The sequence below is a fragment of the Aspergillus ibericus genome, assembly GCF_003184845.1.
Source record: "Aspergillus ibericus CBS 121593 unplaced genomic scaffold BO80scaffold_31, whole genome shotgun sequence".
Taxonomy (NCBI): Eukaryota; Fungi; Ascomycota; class Eurotiomycetes; order Eurotiales; family Aspergillaceae; genus Aspergillus; species Aspergillus ibericus.
In genome coordinates this window covers 1-18277 of record NW_020292129.1, presented here as the reverse complement: position 1 = coordinate 18277, position 18277 = coordinate 1, and the positions used below count along the sequence as shown (strand labels likewise).

The window sequence follows — 18277 nt, the reverse complement described above, 5'->3', positions numbered from 1 at the left end:
ACATCAGTTCTGTACTTCCCCTCTTCAACCATTCATCATTCCCAGCGATGAAACACCCATCGCTGGTGGCTGACGGCATGTCTGGCCGCGTATATCAGCACCAGTCAGTCCTTCCAGGATCCCAGCATCCTCCCGTCTGCCCGGATTGCGAACCCACCCGTCATTATCTGAACCGGACCCGAAGGATTATTCAACGCCGGCTACTCCCTCCTCGGGTAAGGAACGACGTGCACAGATCGCAACCTCTAATTGCACCTCCTCATTTGCAAGGTACATGGATCCTGTACCTAGCCAGCGCTACACTTACCGTTCAGGTACCTAGCTCCTGAAGGTCCGAAGCTGGCACAAAGGGGCGACATCCGTGTCCTCCCTGCAGTAGTCCAACTCTACGGCCGTGGATGAATCCAAGGTCGCACTTGGCAAACCGTCTCCAATCTACAGAAAATGACATAATCCCGGAGAGGTCTGGCCTACGTTCCTACAGGTGGGGATATTTCTCCTCAACTCCGCTTTTACCCCAACATTCGGAATAGGCTGGGATTCATGTACGGGGGTATCGGCCGTGCGGGGAGCGCAGCGCAGCGCCGCAGACGCGGTGGACGGAAGGTCGGTTTCCAGAAGGGTTGGGTTAAAATCGGACCCGACAAATTCCCCTGACAAGCTAATCGAAAACGCACTGGATAGGGCTGTTGAATCGATATGATAGGAAGCTGAGGTGCTTGCGGTTGGATAATCGGCTCGTCGGTGCGCTTGGACCGGTACCTTCGGAATTAACCGGCTGTGGAAGACGTAGTTGCGCTGGCCAATCTGAATAAACAAAAAGAAATTGAATTGTTCATATTTTCCATTTCATTTCGAGACGGACGCCAGATCTGAGTGGCCTCCCTCATGATAAGAAAAATTGGCCAAGTCCTGGACCTGTACATCGACACATTCCCATTCTTCTCGCGTGCTATGGTATACTTCACGTGATCCCATGCTCAGGAACCGGATGTCTTCGATGCTTTGCTTTTTCCCTTTGCCTCATCTAAGACCTTGCGCGCTCAAACGACAAAACGCCCCATATTATCCCGTTTAGAAACCTGCACATCGTCAGCACGCGGACACCACATCGCAACGAACGGGTGAACATACGCAGAGGAGTGAAGAACCAACGGTTCTTGCCGCTGGTGTAGCGGTCCTCAAGGGCCTTCTTGACGGTCTTCTTGGCGTCCTCGCGCTGGGAAACCTCCTTGAAGGTCTCGGTGGAGACGGCACCCTTGAGACCCTCGAGCTCGAGGGTGTAGCGAGTGGGCATCAAGTGGTTGTAGTTGACGACCTTGATGAAAGGCTTGATCTTGCTGCGCTTCTCGACCGTCTTCTTACCCATGCGGCGGGTGACCTTGAGGGGGTAGCGCTCGATACCGGCAACGATGGCGTAGGCGAAGGGGTGCGCCTTGGAGCCAGTGTCGTTAGGCTGGACGATGACGACCTGTCATACCGCGAACCCTCGTCAGCACATATCCTGCAAATCCGTCCGTTTTTTCCTCGTAGTCCGTATGTTCATTCTTCGCTCGTTGGTCATATTCCACGCAATCCGAAATCCACCTCTTCCCGTCGCAACAGAATCCCATCCCGTCTCCCGATAAACATGTGTATTCGCCAGAAATGGAGCAATCGATGTCGTACCTTCTTACCGGCGTAACGGCCACGGGTGATGATGGCCACACGGCCCACTTTCATGACTATCGCAACATCCTGTCAGCTGGGATCGACGACGAAAAAACAGAGTCGAGGTGATTCAGCATTTCACTAACACTTCATTGTGAAAGTCCCGGGGAGCGGCAGGTCGATGGGGTGGTTGTCGATGTGCTTCGGTCGAGTAAGTGAGGTTCTCCGCGTTCGACGTTCTATTTTTCTGAGCGAAGAGGGCTCAGGGCTTTGTGTGCCAAAATCTCATTGGTCACCTTACCGACAGAAGGGACCTAGCCATTCTGGGAAGGTTTCTCCAAGGGGCTTAGTGCCCGAGCCTCGGGCAGACCGGACAAACTGACCGCCTAGATCGGGTCTTGGCCTTTTGTTTACCGGACAACCACAAGTGCATCGGTTGCTAGGCCGGGGGCCTTGATGTGTACGCCGCACATTGGATCGGGCTTCCGTTGATGCCCCATGAGCTACCGTTCCTCTCCGCCATCAACTCCACTTGGATGTGTGACTGGCTCTTTATATTAACTCTTCTCCTCTGGAGTCGGCTCCTCCTTCGGTCTTGTGCACCGACTCGTCGCATTGTTTTCTGCCGTCCTAATTCCTCATCCCCTCCTAGCAAGCGCATTTTGTACCAGCATTTGATTTGATTTTGTTTTTCGGTTCCTGCGTTGCCATTCCCCTACTTTCAATTCCCCTCGCCTGCATTTTGAGCTTTGTTTTGACGAATTGATATGCCTTTACGACCCCAACTGCTTTGCTTGTGACGATCCATTCCTCTTGCGCATTCCAGACATCCCCCGATCGACTTGCTTTTAGTTTCAACATCGACAGACATACCCAGTTCACTTGCTTAACGACATTTTGAGTTACAATATGCCCGCGCACACTCGCGACGGTTCCCGCGACAGGGAACTAGTCCTCAGACATCAGTCGGTGCCAATGTACGTGGAAACTCTATCTCCGACGCCTCTCCCCCAGCGGCACACAGAAACCATCCCAGACTGACCGTGCATCGTGGAAACGAAGGTGGGACAGCTCGGACCCCGAACGGGCCCCCCCTCCGCTACCCATGAACCCCGTTGCTACCAGCCCTATCACCAGAGGAAATGTCTCCCCAGGCATCCAAGCCGTGGCGGCGAATTTCCAAGAAAAGATGCGCGAAAACTCCCCGAGTCCGTATACAACCAATCCCATGCCGCCGAAGTCGCCCGAGAAGTCCCTCATCAAGGGCCAATTCCACAGGCGCATGCAATCTTTACAGAATACAGATGCTCGCAGCGAGTTCCTGAATTACCTGGAGAGCCGGTCCCCAGAACGGCCTCTCCGCGCATCGGTTCTGGACCAGAGCCCCAAACAAAACGAATTGACACCGACGAATCCCCCCAGCTCATCAGACTCGAGAGAGAACGAGCAGGAGCCCCCCAACTTACTCATCTCCAACCGGTACCTGTCCAGACCCATCCTCGGCGAAAGCACTCCACCGTCGGCCACCATGTTAGCATTGCAGAATATGCAGCTGCCCATGGAGAGTGAACCAGAACCAAGAAGTCACGATACCGACCCATTCATCGGGCCTCGACGTCCCGACAACCCCAGCTTCGAGTCGCTATCCACCCAGATTCACAGTCTCACCGATATGACGAGCAATCTTCAGCGCGAGATGGCGCAGCTGAGCCGACGAAGCAAAGATAATGCCACCGACCTGGTCAGCCTGAAAGCCGCAACCAATGCCCGAGATGAAGATATCCGCAAGAGCCTTCGTGAATTGTCCTCCAGCCTAGCTGCCAAGTTCCTTGATCCTGATGCTGCCACAAGGTGGGACTTCAGTACTCTCCTGGGTTCTGAGAATGGTATTAACAACAGGGAATCGGATAGTTCTCCGAGTTCGAAGAAAAGCTATTCGGCGCCACGAATGTCAAGTCCTAATCCCTTTGCCGCAGCCATGGAACGTGAACTGTGTGGATCCCCTACGCCGATTTCTGATGGTTCCGCCAGTATCGCATTGCTTGAGAAGGTTCTACGGGAGATGGCTACCAGAGAAGGGCAAGAAAAAATACAGGAATTGGTCGAGGAAATGAAAGCCACGCCTGCCTCTGATCCTCCCAACCGAAATGATGAGGCCATCACGAAGATGCTGGAAGAGATTCTCGACCATGTCAAAGACGACCCTGGGAGCAAGGCTCTGGTACGCTCTCAGGCCGCTGCCAGTGTTCCTCCCCAGGGAAATGCTGATGGTTCCGGAACGAGGTCTCTAGACGACGAGCATATCTATACACCGGACATGGACCTCATGGATGCGGGCAACGCCCGACCGCCGGAGCGCTCGTTGGTGCTGGCAGAAGGTCAAATGGCAGACGAGATGCTTGCAATCATGAAAAGAGTCAAGCAGAGTGTCATTGAAGGAGGTGGCATGACGAACGAAGTCAAAGCCCTCGTACGCGAACTCCGGGGAGAGGTTCTAGGCATGGGACGAAACCTAGCTCGGCAAATCGAAGATGTTGAGGCTTCCCGGGCTATAGAGGACCGGCCGGATAGACCCACCCATGAGGAGCTGGCTGGTATGGTCGAAAACAGCCTCCATGAGCTTAGGGACCAATTAGCTTTTATCGTCGACGAGAGCAAACGCCACTCAACCTCGATCTCAGAATTCAGAGCCGCCATGGATGGTGCCGAACTATACTCCATTGTTAAGAAGGCCTTGGATGAACTCGACCTCTCTTATCTACGCCCTGAGCCGCAGGGTGTGAACATGGAAAAGGAAGAGATCCTGGAGACGGTCCGGGAGGCTTGGGAGACGTACAAGCCCGAAATTGAGTTGCAAAACTTTGGACTGGAACGGGACGAGATCCTGGAATGCCTGACCGAAGGGCTCAAAGAGTACAAGCCGCAGCACGAGGAGGCCGTTACTTACGACCAAGTCCTGGCAGCGGTCCAGGCCGGCATGCATAATTTCGAGCAGCCACCCAGCATTACGAAGGAAGAGATTGTACACACGATTCACGAATGCCTTGACGAATTCGAACCTCCCTCCTTGGAACGCGAACACCTCGATGGCCTGCGGGAGGAGATTCTCCAGGCTGTCACCGAAGCAGTCTCCTCACAGGGTGCTCTCACGAAGGAGGCCCTGAACACTGGACTTAGTCGGGACGAAATTCTGAGCGCACTTTCGGAAGGCCTTGAAGCGCACTTTGCAGCCGCCAAGGAGAGCCAGCATTCACATATCACGAAAGATGATGTTGCCAACGTCATCAATGAAGCTTTCATTGCACAGCAATCCCAACTCAGCACCCATGTTCAGCCAAGCTTTTCCCGCGATGACATTCTGAATGCCATCGCCGAAGGGATGGAAAGCCAGAACTCTGTGACCAGGGAGATTGAACTCAACAGGGATGATCTCATGGAGGCCATCGCCGCCGGGTTGCAGGAGGCCAACGAGGCAAACCAGAGCGTTGGCGAACAGATGCTGGAACGTGTCCAAGAGCAGTTGGATGGCATAAAGGACGAAATGGGCCAGCATTTCTCGGCCACCGAAAGGGATGCGGAACAGCTGCTCAATGCCGTCAAGGATGGCATCGCGGTTGTACGGCAGGAAGTGGAAGGATACGCCGCGACTGCATCCGAAGCTTCTGGGAAGCATGAAATCATGGACACCGTCAAGGAAGGGTTCCGGCTGTTGCAGGCGGACATGGAGAAGACCATCACGGAGACTGCCATGTCGAACGCCCCCCGTGGTAATCCCGATACGCCGGAGCTTCTTGATGCCATGGAGAAGGAGTTTGAGCACTTGCGCCAAACGATGAGCTCCTTGTTGATCCGGAACAATGCTCCAAACGAGAAGGACGAAATCCTCGACGCCATTCGGGACGTGTCAGAGCAGCAAAAGGCCTTGAAGAATGAGGAGGTCCTTGCTGCTATTGCTGAACTGTCAGAGAAGCAAGCTAGTACCCCTAGCGAGGAGATCCTCGCTTCCATTCGTGAGATGCTGGAGCAGCACAAGACAATGGACAACGAGGAAATCCTTGCCGCCATTCGTGACACGCCCGAGCAGCAGAACAGCATGAATAGTGATGAGATTCTGGCTGCTATTCATGAGCTGTCGGAGAAGCAAAGCAACACTCAAAGCGACGAGATCCTTGCCGCTATCCGGGAACTGTCGGAGCAGCACAAGGCTACGAATCATGATGAAGTGCTTGCCGCTGTGCGCGACATGTCTGAACAGAACAAGGGTACAGAAAGTGATGCAATCCTTGGAGCCATTCGCGAACTCTCAGAGCACCACAAGCCCACCAACCTCGACGACATCACCAACATCATCAAGCAAGAATTCGAGGAGCTCCGTCACTCCATGAACGCGACCCTGGTCCGCGCAGAACCGACAGAACCCAAGTCCGACAAGGATGAGATTATTGCTGCGCTTCACGAAAGCCTAGAGGCTTTCAGGGATGAGACTAATCAGCCCAAGGAAGGCGGGGATAGCGCGGCTGTTGCTGGCGAGCTGATGGGAGCCTTGAACGATGGTGTTGGTACCATCCGGGAAGACCTGGCAAAACTTCTGGAGAGACCTGTCGAGATTGACTACTCCGAACTCCTGGACGAGCTCAAAGAAGGGCTCAGCAGTCTCAAGGCAGACCTTGAGATGCTGCGACAAGCCCAGAAAGAAAATGAGGAGCTTGAGACAACGCGCGGAGGAGAACTGGTACTTGCACGGGATTCCAACGCCAGTAACGATATTGAAGGTCTGAAAGCCCTCATCTCTCAGCTTCAAGTCAAAGTCGAGGCAATCGAGTCCGCTCCTCGGGGGGCGGAGGTTCCGGAGGATATGCTGAAAAAGGAGCATCTGGACGAAGTCCTCCTCGGACTGCAGGAACTTCAGAGCTCCGTGACAGGCATTGTTGCCCGCGAGCAACCAGCGGATGAAACGACAGCCAAGAAGGAGGACACGGATGCGATTGAAACGCTGCTTCAGAACACCAAGGCACAGCTGGATGAGATGAAGTTCCCTGCTCCGGATGAGATCGCAAGGGCAGAGCAACTCGAAAGCCTGGAAGGTATCGTCAAGGAGACAAAAGAGGCGATTTCCGAACTTTGCACTCGCTTCGAAGCGGAGGGCCCAACAAAGTCCGAAATCGGTACACTGGAGACCTTGATGAAGGATATGTGGATCGCACTCGATGAAATCAAAGGCAAGGGAACCGAGGAAGAGAATGATGCCGAGAAGCTGGTCAAGGCGGACTTGCAGACCGTGGAGGCCATGATTTTCGAGGTCAAAACGCAAGTCGAAGAGCTCAAGCTTCCCGACGTCGAGACTTTGCCAACCAAGACCGACATCCAGGACCTCACCGCGCTTGTTACCGAATTCCGCGAGAAGGTCGACGCCGATAACGAGATGACAGGACAAGCATTCGACGCCCGGAAAGTTGAACACGCTGGGCTTGCCGAAAAGATCGAGGAGGCGCGAGCCGTCGTCGAAGGACTCGGAGACGAATTGAAGAGCAAGCTAGATGGCAGCAATGAGGGGCTCACGGAGCTCAAGCAGCTCCTCGAAGGCCTGGCCGCATCTGCAGAAAGCTTCACAACTGTCGAGAATGTCAACGAACTCACGGAGCTTATCAACCGGGAGTTTGAGCGTGCCCGGGGCGAACAGGATGCGACCAAACTCGAGAAGGAAGAGCGGGATGCGGCTGCCATGGTCAAGCATGACGAGACTAGAGCCGCTATTATCGTCGAACTGGGTACGAAGATTGACGAAAAGCTTGGTGAAATCGTGGCCAAGTACGACGAGGCTCAGTCCGCTATCGAGACATCCCTTGAGTCTAAATTCTCCGAGAGTGCCGAACGTGATAATGCACACCTCGAAGCAGTCACAAACACCAAGGCTCTAGCTGAAGACATCAAGCTTGTCATTGGGACCATGGGAAACAGTGTCAACGAGGCCTGTGAGCGTATGTGCGCGGATGCGCAAACGTTCTTTGAGAAGGTCGACGTGTCATACAACAAGATGGAAGAGATGCACAATGAGGTCAAGACTCAGCAGGAGCAGGCCCGCTCGGATCTTGAGCGCGCGGCTGCTGCCACTGATCGTGTTGAAAGCCAGCTACACGAGTTCCATCCCCAGGTGCTTGAGTCTATCCACGAGATTCTTGCCATCGTGGGTCAGCACTATGACCACGCCCAGAAATCGGCGCAGGAAATCCGGATGGACCTGTCTACGATTCCCTCGGCTATTACCCCATTGCTCCCTGCTTTACCGCCGCCGGAGCCCGAGAAGTACGATGATACCCAGGTCCAGGAGAAGCTCAACGATATTCTCGACCGTGCGAAGAGCAGCCAGGTTCAAGAGACGCTCAACACCCTCGTCGAACGCGTTACCAATAATCAAGTCCATGAGAAGCTCGACGAACTTTTGAGCCATACTACAAGTACGAATAGCCAGATCTACGAGAAGTTGAGCGAGCTCCTGGACCATGCCACCAATTCCAACGGACCTGTGCATGATAAACTGGATATTCTCATCGACCATGCGACCAACAATGATCAGTCAGTCACGCAGATGATGAAGTTGGACGAGATGCACAAGGATATCATGGACACGTCTCGCCGAATGAACGAGATGTTTGCAGCCCAATCCGCCATGGTGGCCGAAGACAACGAGCGACGTCGCAAGGAGGCTGAAGAAGCGGCCATCGCCTTGGAGAGGCGAAACGCACAGCGGGAGCAGGTGGAAGCCGAGATCGAGACCCTCAAGGAGGAGAAAGATTCTCTGCTGAAGATACTCCAGAGCTTGAAATCCGAGAAGGATGAGCTCGCCAAGCAAAACGCCAAGCTCAACAAGGAAGTCGCTGGGTTGGAGATGGCGCTCGAACTTCGACACGAAGAAATGCAAGTCATGGAAGAACGTGCCGATAGCCTCGAGAAACGGATTCTGGAAGGTGTCCTCGACCACGCCCGCAGTGTTCTCCTGAGCCGGCCGAACAGCGTGAAGAAGGGGCGCGGATCTCGCGCCCGAGGACCCAGTGCTGTCAGCACCGCCAGCACCGCCAAAGAGGCCCGCAACTTGCTCTCGAGCAGCGTTGGGTTGGCGTTGAGGAAGCGCGCGCCAACGGGATCACAGGCGGGATCCGTCGCCCCTTCCACTCCGAGCAAGGAACGACGAATCTACAGTCTGAGCAATGTGACGGGCAATCGCGGGGCTGGTGACCGGCAGGTGAGTTCCACCAGCGGGTTTGCGAGTCTGAAGCGAAGTCATTCTGTCCGGTCCAACGCTTCCCAGCGGAAGGCATCTTGGGGAGGTCGGAGCTCGATAGCCAACAAGGAAAATGAGGTGTTTGCGGAGGAGGACGGGGAGGAGAGCGACGGTAGCACGGAGCGGAGGACCAGCTACACGGGAACGTATGCGGACAGCATGATCTATGGTACCAACAGCATGGTCTCCGCCGATCGACGGGTAAGCGCCGCTAGCTCCACCGCGTTGCGTTCCGTTGCGGATGAAGGAGAGAGCTCCGATGGGGAGGATGCCCAGACGACCAAGGCAGATGAGCCGGACGAGGACGAGTTGGACCTGGATGAGGAGGGCTCGAAGATGGTGCTCTACGGTCAGCACAGTGATAGCGGCATCGGGCCCGAGGTCACGAGTGCTGCGGCATGAATGGCCAGGGGCACGAGGGGCTCTTCGAGTGGAGCAGCATGACCCTTGTTATGGACGATGGAAGCAGCGTGATTGCTGGTGTTCCTTGATATAGACGACCCGCGCATTTGGCTGAGCTGGATGCGGTGTTTGATAGGATCCTCGGTTCGGGCTTGGGGTCCGATGGGTTGGATACGGGTTCCTTTCCTTTGTGTTTCCTATGTTTTACGACTGTTTATGCCTGATGTAACTATTCAATTCAGTGAGGTGACGAATGGACTTGTTCTGATTATGGATTGGTGGGTTGTGTTTCTATAGGACTGTAGCGTAGCCATTTGTATACGATGCGATCGATGCCTGAGGAAAAGGGGCAGGAGGTCACATGGGCATGAAATCATGCCCGTGGCTGAGTCAGCCGAGGCCCCCAACCGATTGCTTTGAGGCTATTCTGGTGGACAGGATGTCCTTGCTGCTGCAACCCGGTCTGGATGCCTGCAGACAACGAACGGGCCCTGTTCTTGGCTGGCTGTGGCGAGAGATAAATAGATCCTCGCGCCTGCCCGTTGACCTCCTCCGTGGGTAATCTCCAGGGCTCCACCATGGCTGGTTTCTAGACCGACTAACAGCCTTAGTCTCCGCCTCCTGCTCCTCCTCGGCTGCTCCTCTCCTGCCTCTCCTGTTCCCTTCTCTTCTGCCATAGTGGATTCCTCTCCGGTTCTTGCATCCTAATTCCTCTCCGCTCAGTCGGAGGAGCGGTCAGCCGGCATGTTGGACCCTTTCCCCCCTCCGCCAGCTTGGCTGCGAGAATTCGTTGAGCCATGGGCGCTTTATCTCAACGTTCCCGCCCTGACCGAACATGCTCACGAGGTCGTCATTGCTTTTGTCGGCTACCTGTTCATCCACTTTATCCTCTCCCCCGTCCTGTCTCCGGTGCTCTTCCCCCGTTACTACCCACAACTCAAACCGCGGACCAAGCTCAACTGGGATGTTCATGTTGTCTCGTTGGTGCAGAGCACCTTCATCAACGGCATGGCCCTATGGGTCATGTTTGCGGATGACGAGCGGAACTCCATGAACACCGGTGAGCGTATCTATGGATATACCGGAGCCTGTGGACTGGTGTCCGCCTTCGCGGCCGGATATTTTGTGTACGATCTGATCGTCAGCACTATCTACGTCAAGCTCTTCGGGATCGGAATGTTGTTCCATGGCATTAGCGCCCTGTGGGTGTTCAGTTTCGGATTTGTAAGTCCGGTTCCCCTGCAGCTCGTACTGCATTGACAACTAACCACCCAACCTTGATTACAGAGGCCATTCGTGAACTTCTACTCTCCCGTCTTCATCCTCTACGAGCTCTCCAGCCCGTTCCTCAATATCCACTGGTTCCTCGACAAGGTCAACTTGACTGGCAGCAAGATTCAATGGTACAACGGCATGCTTCTGCTCTTCACCTTCTTCAGCTGCCGTCTCGTCTGGGGCACCTACCAGTCCCTGGCCGTCTACCGGGACATGTGGTACGCTCTGAAGCAGACCTGGGATGCCACCGAAGCTGCCACGCCCCTCAGCCCTGTCGACATCACCGCACAAGTCTTCCAAGTCCGTGACGGCTCCGCAGCCGGCCTCGAGATGTCCAAGTACGCCCCCTACACCGCTGGTGGCGTTCCCACCTGGCTGGTCCTGACCTACGTGATCTCCAACCTGGTCCTCAACTTCTTGAACTACTTCTGGTTCTCCAAGATGGTCGAGACCGTCCTGAAGCGGTTCCGCGGGCCCGCCGAAAAGGCCGGCAAGGCGTCGAAGGAGGAGAAAATCCACCATCTGCAGGAGGATATCGCGCAGAAGGTCGTCCTCGAAGCCGCCTCCAAATTGGAGCAGGAGGAGGGTAGCCCCTTCCTTGACGGTGTCTCTGAAGAAAAAGTCACCTCGGCGATTGACTCGGGACTTACCGAGGAGCTGAGAAAGAGGAAAGCCAAGTTGTCCTCTTAAACTTTTACCTGGTTCTTAGGACCATCAAGGAGCCACCGCGCTCGTACACAAAGCCGAAGCTGAAGCAACAAAGGAGAAACCCCTTTTGCCATCAAACCCACCATTAGAAATGCACGTTCCCTCACGAGAACACCCCTCCATTCCACTTGCTTGCTTGAATTCTCTGTTCCCCTCCCACTGTCCAACACCGACCAGATTAGCACGCATGCATATCAAGGGTATATTTATATAAACGTGACGTTCCTGATTCTGAACCCCGCATGTTTTGTTTCTGTCCGACGAGGAGTTAATCTGGTCAGGAGACCCGGTTCGTTTTGTTTGGTTTGTTTTTCTTAGTTACTTGCTCATCAGGTTGCTATCTATCTCTCTAGATCTCACCAGTATTAGGAAAATAAACGAGACACGGCAGTTATCAGTTACTAGTTACTACTACATACGGTGTGTATGGTCAAGTAACCATTCCTTACAGTACAGTCTATGTAAAGCTACAAATCAAACCAATCAATCACATTAGAAACACAAGAAAAGAAAAGAAAAGAAAACAAAAGAAACCATCCCGAAACACGAAAAGAAAAACCAAATTAACACCACGCGAGCGCCCACCACGCCCCCTAGCTAGCATATCATACCTAACCTAAACTCAACCAAACCAAACTAAACTAAGTAGTTGATTCTTTCGCTGCCCTGAACACACAAGAACATACACACATGCTTATTGCTATGGAATATAGCAGAGCATAGGAAGCATCTAATCTGGACACAAGTTCCTGGAATCTCACCGCCCCAGCAATGCCTCCGGCTTAGCAAGCATATACCGCACCGCTTCCCGAGCAACAGGGGTATCCCAGACGCCGTCGGTACCGCCCCGACGGAACTCGGGTCCGCTGCCGTCTTCGCCACCGCCGCGGGTAGCTTCACCGAGGATGGTCTCCAGATCGCGGCGCTGGGAGTTGGTCCAACGACGGACGAAGGTGGCGGGGTCTTTGCTCAGCGCGGTGTAGAAGGAGTGTCTGGCGCGGGAGTGGGTCAGGGCTTGCACGATGAGAGCGACCTGGTCGTCGAGAGTGGCGATCTGGCGCATCGAGGCCGTGTATTGGGGGTTTTGGGTGAGAGCGAGCATCTTGGAGCGGAGGGGGTCTTCCAGGGCGACTTGGATGTCGTAGACGGTGGGAGTCGGGTCCTTGTGGTAGTCTTCGTCGACGCGGATGGTGTAGGGCAGGCGGATGGGGTCGATGGGGCTGGTGTGGGGGCCGATGCTTTCGGGGATTTGAGGGAAGAACATTTGGTCGCGGCCGAAGATCTAGATGTTGTTGTTAGTGGGTTGTGGGTGTTGATGGGGATGGGATGGGTGACGTACCGATCGCAGACGATGATCACAGCGCACAAGTCGCTTCTCCTCGTCCTCTTGCAGGCCCATGGCGCGAATGTAGTCCCAGATACCCAGCACGATTCCACTCCGGGTTTCTTCCTCCACGTCCAGCACCTCCGCCAGCTCTTTGCTCAGCTTGAATCGTTCGGGCGACTCATCGCGCACAAGGCTGAGGGTCACGTTGAGATTCTCCTGCGACGCGCGGGCGAACTGTATCGAGTCAAAGTCCGCTGTGGCCGGCAGATTCACGGCGTTGGGAGGTAAGGACGGCTTGGTCCAGGAGATCGGCTGGACTTCCTCGGGATTAGCGGTGGCGGGCTTGTCAAAGTCGACGGTGATGGATTTGAAGAAATGCGAGAAACGCTGCTTGGACCGCTTCGTGGACTTCTTGGCACCAGCATTAGGTCCATCCTCCTCCATCGCGTCGTCGTTGGTCTGCTCGGTAGCTTCGTCGTCACTGTCATCCGGGGTGGTCGGGTCGGTATCGTCGTCCAACAGACGGCCCTCGATGCGCACCTTGTACCGTCCCGAGCCGGGATTGCTTCCCGGGGCGGTGCCATTGGCAGTCTGCCAGGGTTGGTTTTCGACGGTGTTGGAGATCCAGATGCGCATCGTGCGGTACTTCTTGACGGTTTTGCTAATCGAGTCTTGAATATCCAGGCGTTTGCGGACAATGGCCGCGTCGAGACGCTTCTCAAGGTCGCGCAGGCTCTTGTATTGCTGCACGCCTTCGCCGATGACTACTTCCTCGATGCCGTCGGGGATGTTCTTGTCGGTGGGCTTGCGGCTGCGACGGAGGGCGGCGTCGTTAGGGGGCTGCATGTTGCGCGGAGGGGGAATGTATTGAGGGGGAACAGCGTGCTGAGGCATCGGGACCGGCATCGAAGCTGATGGATGAGTTAGGGCCGAGAAAAGATTCGGAGATTGAAGGGGTGAGGTTCACCTGGTCCTGAAGGTCCGCGACGAGGCGTGGCAGGAGAGCGTTGGGGCCCCTGTGGGGGGAACCCACGGGTATAGGTGGGCGGAATCGGAGCATTCATGGTTGGTTGGTGGTCAGACGGTGAGGCCGCAAGGGGACCAGCGAATTGGGAGATGGGGATGCTGAGGCGATGAAACAAACCGCGCTGGGCGGGAGATGCTGTGGTTCTGGCGGAGGTTCGCTGCCAGTCGCGATTCTTTCGCCGCGATCGCGCTATCCCCTTTTCGGACGGTCAACAGCTCTACTCTACGTCGACGTCTACAACCTACATTTGTACATCGGGTCATCTAATGCTGTCTCATTCCAAAGCATAACTCAATACTGTAATACATCACTCCAGCAGCGATGCCTGATTAGTGTACAGCTCTTCCACCACATTGCTCAGCTTCTCAATCGTCTCCAACGCGGCATCGTAGGCCTTGTCCCGCTCCGTCTCGTCGTAGACAATCAGGCAGCCGGCACCCTGGTCTAGCACGCCGATGATCACCTTATCCAGGATCATCTGCGAGAGCTTCCGCTCCACCTGTTGCGTGTCCAGTCCAACCATCTTGGCGATGTGGTCCAGCTCCACCCGGCTGAAGGGCTCGATGACCTTGATGAGGTTCTGTTCCAACATGGCATCGTACAGTCTGCGGAGGTGGTTACGGATGAAGGCATCGCTGCCCAGCTCAAACCGGTAGTCCGAGAGGGCCTTTTCGTACTCCTCGAGGGACCGGTTGGCATGTGCACGTGCCACGGCCTTCATGGCCTCGAGTCGTGGGCTAGCATACTTCTGGGCCTGTTTCGAGCCCAGCAAGCTCGTCACATCGTCCACCAGGTTCAACATGATCTTGCAGAGCAGCATATATTGGAGGGCCGCGGTGGCCTTGTCTCCCTCGTCGAGGGAGCTGTATCCCTCCAACGCCTCAATGAAATAAGAAAACGACGTGTTGAAATCCTTGTCCTCTGCGTGTAGCATACCGCTCTGCATATCGAGACCGGCCTGCAGGTTCGGCGGCGTGTAGACGGAGGCGGCCGACGTGCGGGCCGCCGTCAAAGCAGCACGTGCCTTGGCCTGGTTGCCCAATGCATGGTACACCCGCGACTCTAGCAGCTGTACCTCCACCAGCATAAGCTTGTCATCCAGACGCTTGAGCTCGCGGAGGAGGGAGTTGATGAGGGTGAGAGCGTCGTAGTAGGTCTGTTTCTGCATGTAGATGGCCACAAGGCGGGTCTGGAGGTTCTGGCGAAGGAAGGACCTCCGCTCTGCGATGGCCCAGTCAATGCATGACTTGATGACGGAGACTTGGATATCGAGTGTGTTCGGGATCTCGCTGAACAGGTCCAGCAGCTGGCGGACTATAAAGACAGAGGTCAGTTATCGGTTCAACACCTAACCTGACCGTCCCAACCTACCAAGCTTGGCTGTCTTTGCCTTGGCAAATGAGGAGAAGGAATCACGGCTGGTCTTGATGAGTTCGGCGATCTCGTGGGGCTTCTTCTGGTCCCGGTAGAGCTCCCCCAGCGACACCAGGGCGCTCTCATAATCGCGTGACGATGCCTCGGTCGAGCCGGTACCTTGCGAGAGGAGTTCCTTAAGGATGCTCTCGGCCTTGGAAGGATCACTCTTCGCGAGACCCCGGGCTTCCTCTATCCGCCCAGCGGTCGTCGAAGAGGGTGCCATGACTATCGGCTGTGAGGGGTGGAGAAACAGAGGGATTGCGGGGAATGGTTTTGGCAGCTGATAAACAGTCAATGCGGAGAGCGAGGTCCGACACGATGAGAGATGAGATGAGAGGTATAGTGATGATGGCAGACAGGAAGCTTACAGGTTTGGCCATCGTCACTGGGGTTGGAGCTGCAGCTGCCGCCCTCACCGCCCGCGGCTTGGCGAGCCAACCAGAATCGGCGGTACCCGCCCAAGAAAAAAGCCTGGAATTTTTATGTTCTATAGTTTTCTTCCCAGCTTCTTGCAGAGAACCATCCGGCGCCATGGTAAGCCAACATATGCCTGTCTCTGTGTTTTTAAAGTGATTCTAACGAGTATCCTAGAAAATCAAAGCTCTCTCTCGTCCTACTTCCTCGCAGCAGGCTCCGGGAACCTCTGTCGTTCGACAGCCCCGAAACCTCGACCCGGCGCAGCATCCATTTGAACGGGCTCGTGAATATACCCGCGCTCTCAATGCAACCAAGCTAGAGCGTCTTTTCGCCGCGCCCTTCTTGGGTCAGATGGGCGATGGTCATGTGGACGGTGTGTATACGATGGCCAAGGACCCTGGCTCTCTGCAGCGGTTCGCCAGTGGCAGTGGTGATGGTGTGGTCAAGGTGTGGGATTTGACCACGCAGGGCGAGGTCTGGAACACCCAGGCACACGACAACATTGTCAAAGGAGTTTGCTGGACTCCCGATCGGAAACTTCTTTCTTGCGCGAGCGACAAGACTATCAAGCTTTTCGACCCGTACAACTCGGAGCCGGAAGCGCCGCCGCTAGCGACCTACCTGGGCCAGGGCGCTTTCACCAGTCTCACCCACCACCGGGATCTCCCTTACTTTGCCGCGTCCTCCTCTCAAATCTCTATCTACGACCTTTCTCGTCCCTCCTCTACGCCGTCCCAGACCCTTCACTGGCCTACCAACGTGGACACGATCACCTCCGTCGCTTTCAACCAGACCGAGACGTCCATCCTTGGTTCGACCGGTATTGATCGCTCGATTATCATGTACGACCTCCGGACATCGTCGCCTCTCCACAAGATGACTCTCCGACTGGCGTCGAACTCGATTTGCTGGAATCCGATGGAGGCGTTCAACTTTGCCGTGGCCAACGAAGACCACAACGTCTACCTGTTTGATATGCGCAAGATGGACCGCGCGCTGAACGTGCTCAAGGACCACGTCGCCGCTGTGATGGACGTGGACTTTAGTCCCACCGGCGAGGAGCTTGTGACTGCCTCTTACGATCGGACGATCCGCCTGTGGAACCGGTCGACGGGTCATTCCCGCGATATCTACCACACCAAGCGCATGCAACGGTATGTCTATTCCCTCTTTTGATGAGACATCGTATTGACTTTGATAGTGTCTTCTCCGTCAAATTCACCCCCGACAACAAGTACGTCTTGTCCGGCTCCGACGATGGCAACATCCGACTGTGGCGCTCGAATGCATCCGAGCGCAGCGGAATCAAGAGCGCTCGCCACCGGGCCAAGCTCGAGTACGACCAGGCACTGATCAAGAGATACTCGCACATGCCGGAAATCAAGCGCATCCGCCGCCAGCGTCACGTGCCGAAGCCCATCATGAAGGCGCGCGAGATCAAGCGGGAGGAACTGGGCGCGATCAAGAGACGCGAGGAGAACGTTCGCCGACACACCAAGAAGGAGAACCTGCCCAAGAGACAGAGCGAGCGCGAAAAGATGATCCTGGCGCGGGAGCAATAAACGCTCTGCTCCAGATTGTGGCAAGGCTTGCTAGACCGAATTCATTGTCGCTATATACATGGTGGCATTACAGTTGGGTCAATCCTCTTTCATGTGATCTAGCTCGCTCTGCAATTGCCGGCCCGACGAATCCGCGGCTTGTGCTACGGCGCTGTCGATCCCGCTCAGGTATCGCGCCAACCGTTGGACACTCGCAGGTAACACGGCATACCAGTTGACCAGCGTGGCGAACGCGGGCAATCTAATCACGCCGCCTCTTCCGCTGTCCACCGCCGAGACGATAGCCTGCGCGACCTGGACAGGTTCCAAGACAGGGGCGAAGAACCGGTTAGGCGTTTTGACGGATTCGAACAGCGGCGTTGCAATCTGGCCCGACTCCACCAAGATCATCTTCACTTTGGCATCATCCCCAGCGACACGAAGTTCCGCCTCCAACGAACGATGCAGGGCGCTCAACCCCGCCTTACTCGCCGAGTAATCGGCCAGACCAGCCGCGCACAGCTGTCCGAGCACCGAACTAACCGTGACAATGGTCCCTCCATTGGGGGCGGCCAGCACGCGCGGCAAGAAGAGTTGATAGAGATTCACGGCGGCGAGGAGATTAGTCTGGATAGTTTTCTGGAAGGCGTGGAACGAGAGCTGGCGCAAAGGGAGACCGTTGATGCGCGCAGCAGCGCAATGAATCAACACGGTAGGAGGGCCCAACTAGAATCTCATTAGAATCAATCTCTTCCAACCCATTCCCCCCCACACACAACTGTAGAAAGAACAAAAGTCAAAAAAGACATACCTCCCTCTCCACCCTCCCCAACACCCTCTCCACCTCCCCCCGATCCCCAACATCACACCTATAAACCCCCAACCCCTGATCATCTCCAACCTCCCCCACCTCCCCCCTCAACTCCCGCACCCCATCCCCATCCACACTCAAATCCAAAATCGCGACCCTCACACCCCTCAAACAATAAACCCTCGCAATCAACAATCCCAACCCGCTCGCGCCACCCGTAACGACCACTACTTCTTCCGATAAGTCGACAGATCGGGGCACTCCGTAGCCGAAATGCGTGTTCAGGAGACGGAAGAGGTGGAGGGAGGCGGTGAGGATGCAGTAGATGGTTGTTAGGATGAAGGCGGGGGAGGTGGTGGGGGTTGCTTGGGCGCGGAGACAGAGGAGGAGGAAGGGGGGCGTTAGGGGGTTGAGGAGGGGGGGG

The 18277-nt window shown here is 55.5% G+C and overlaps 6 protein-coding genes across 6 annotated transcripts; 3 read left to right on the top strand and 3 right to left on the bottom strand.

The window, feature by feature from the left end:
• Positions 1-778: 778 nt before the first annotated feature.
• Positions 779-1838, bottom strand: BO80DRAFT_426793 (60S ribosomal protein eL27). The gene is made up of 4 exons (XM_025719855.1): positions 1797-1838; positions 1669-1724; positions 1135-1471; positions 779-1082 (listed from the first exon to the last, which is right to left on the bottom strand). Exons 1-4 carry the CDS (start codon positions 1801-1803, stop codon positions 1075-1077), a joined length of 408 nt encoding a protein of 135 aa, XP_025573310.1. The 5' UTR covers positions 1804-1838; the 3' UTR covers positions 779-1074.
• A 309-nt stretch (positions 1839-2147) lies between these two features.
• Positions 2148-9605, top strand: BO80DRAFT_466435 (uncharacterized protein). Its single transcript, XM_025722784.1, has 2 exons — positions 2148-2627; positions 2713-9605. The coding sequence occupies exons 1-2, from the start codon at positions 2560-2562 to the stop codon at positions 9329-9331; spliced, it is 6687 nt and encodes a 2228-aa protein (XP_025573309.1). The 5' UTR covers positions 2148-2559; the 3' UTR covers positions 9332-9605.
• A 177-nt stretch (positions 9606-9782) lies between these two features.
• On the top strand, positions 9783-11749 carry BO80DRAFT_426791 (TLC domain-containing protein). The gene is made up of 2 exons (XM_025719854.1): positions 9783-10555; positions 10619-11749. Exons 1-2 carry the CDS (start codon positions 10076-10078, stop codon positions 11294-11296), a joined length of 1158 nt encoding a protein of 385 aa, XP_025573308.1. The 5' UTR covers positions 9783-10075; the 3' UTR covers positions 11297-11749.
• Position 11750: 1 nt separating this feature from the next.
• Positions 11751-15438, bottom strand: BO80DRAFT_386043 (SWI-SNF complex subunit). Its single transcript, XM_025717007.1, has 5 exons — positions 15040-15438; positions 13980-14982; positions 13609-13811; positions 12654-13552; positions 11751-12596 (listed from the first exon to the last, which is right to left on the bottom strand). The coding sequence occupies exons 1-5, from the start codon at positions 15305-15307 to the stop codon at positions 12072-12074; spliced, it is 2898 nt and encodes a 965-aa protein (XP_025573307.1). The 5' UTR covers positions 15308-15438; the 3' UTR covers positions 11751-12071.
• Positions 15439-15585: 147 nt separating this feature from the next.
• On the top strand, positions 15586-17102 carry BO80DRAFT_142101 (rRNA-processing protein SOF1). The gene is made up of 3 exons (XM_025713704.1): positions 15586-15618; positions 15676-16655; positions 16703-17102. Exons 1-3 carry the CDS (start codon positions 15616-15618, stop codon positions 17061-17063), a joined length of 1344 nt encoding a protein of 447 aa, XP_025573306.1. The 5' UTR covers positions 15586-15615; the 3' UTR covers positions 17064-17102.
• On the bottom strand, positions 16910-18277 carry BO80DRAFT_478724 (NAD(P)-binding protein; the record flags this gene model as incomplete). Its single annotated transcript, XM_025723287.1, has 2 exons — positions 16910-17768; positions 17854-18277. Coding segments are annotated over 2 exons (1051 nt in total), but the record flags the coding sequence as incomplete, so codon positions are not given.

What these genes read in the sequence shown, in the direction of transcription:
- BO80DRAFT_426791 (XM_025719854.1), top strand. Translation starts at nt 10,076, where the DNA reads ATGTTGGACCCTTTCCCCCCTCCGCCAGCTTGGCTGCGAGAATTCGTT. An exon ending in GGGTGTTCAGTTTCGGATTT is followed by an intron (nt 10,556 to 10,618) that starts GTAAGTCCGGTT and finishes CCTTGATTACAG; the next exon opens with AGGCCATTCGTGAACTTCTA.
- BO80DRAFT_466435 (XM_025722784.1), top strand. Translation starts at nt 2,560, where the DNA reads ATGCCCGCGCACACTCGCGACGGTTCCCGCGACAGGGAACTAGTCCTC. An exon ending in AGACATCAGTCGGTGCCAAT is followed by an intron (nt 2,628 to 2,712) that starts GTACGTGGAAAC and finishes GTGGAAACGAAG; the next exon opens with GTGGGACAGCTCGGACCCCG.
- BO80DRAFT_386043 (XM_025717007.1), bottom strand. Translation starts at nt 15,307, where the DNA reads ATGGCACCCTCTTCGACGACCGCTGGGCGGATAGAGGAAGCCCGGGGT. An exon ending in AATCAGGCATCGCTGCTGGA is followed by an intron (nt 13,812 to 13,979) that starts GTGATGTATTAC and finishes AACCTCCGCCAG; the next exon opens with AACCACAGCATCTCCCGCCC. An exon ending in GTGATCATCGTCTGCGATCG is followed by an intron (nt 12,597 to 12,653) that starts GTACGTCACCCA and finishes AACAACATCTAG; the next exon opens with ATCTTCGGCCGCGACCAAAT.
- BO80DRAFT_142101 (XM_025713704.1), top strand. An exon ending in CACACCAAGCGCATGCAACG is followed by an intron (nt 16,656 to 16,702) that starts GTATGTCTATTC and finishes TGACTTTGATAG; the next exon opens with TGTCTTCTCCGTCAAATTCA.
- BO80DRAFT_426793 (XM_025719855.1), bottom strand. An exon ending in GCCGTTACGCCGGTAAGAAG is followed by an intron (nt 1,472 to 1,668) that starts GTACGACATCGA and finishes GCGGTATGACAG; the next exon opens with GTCGTCATCGTCCAGCCTAA.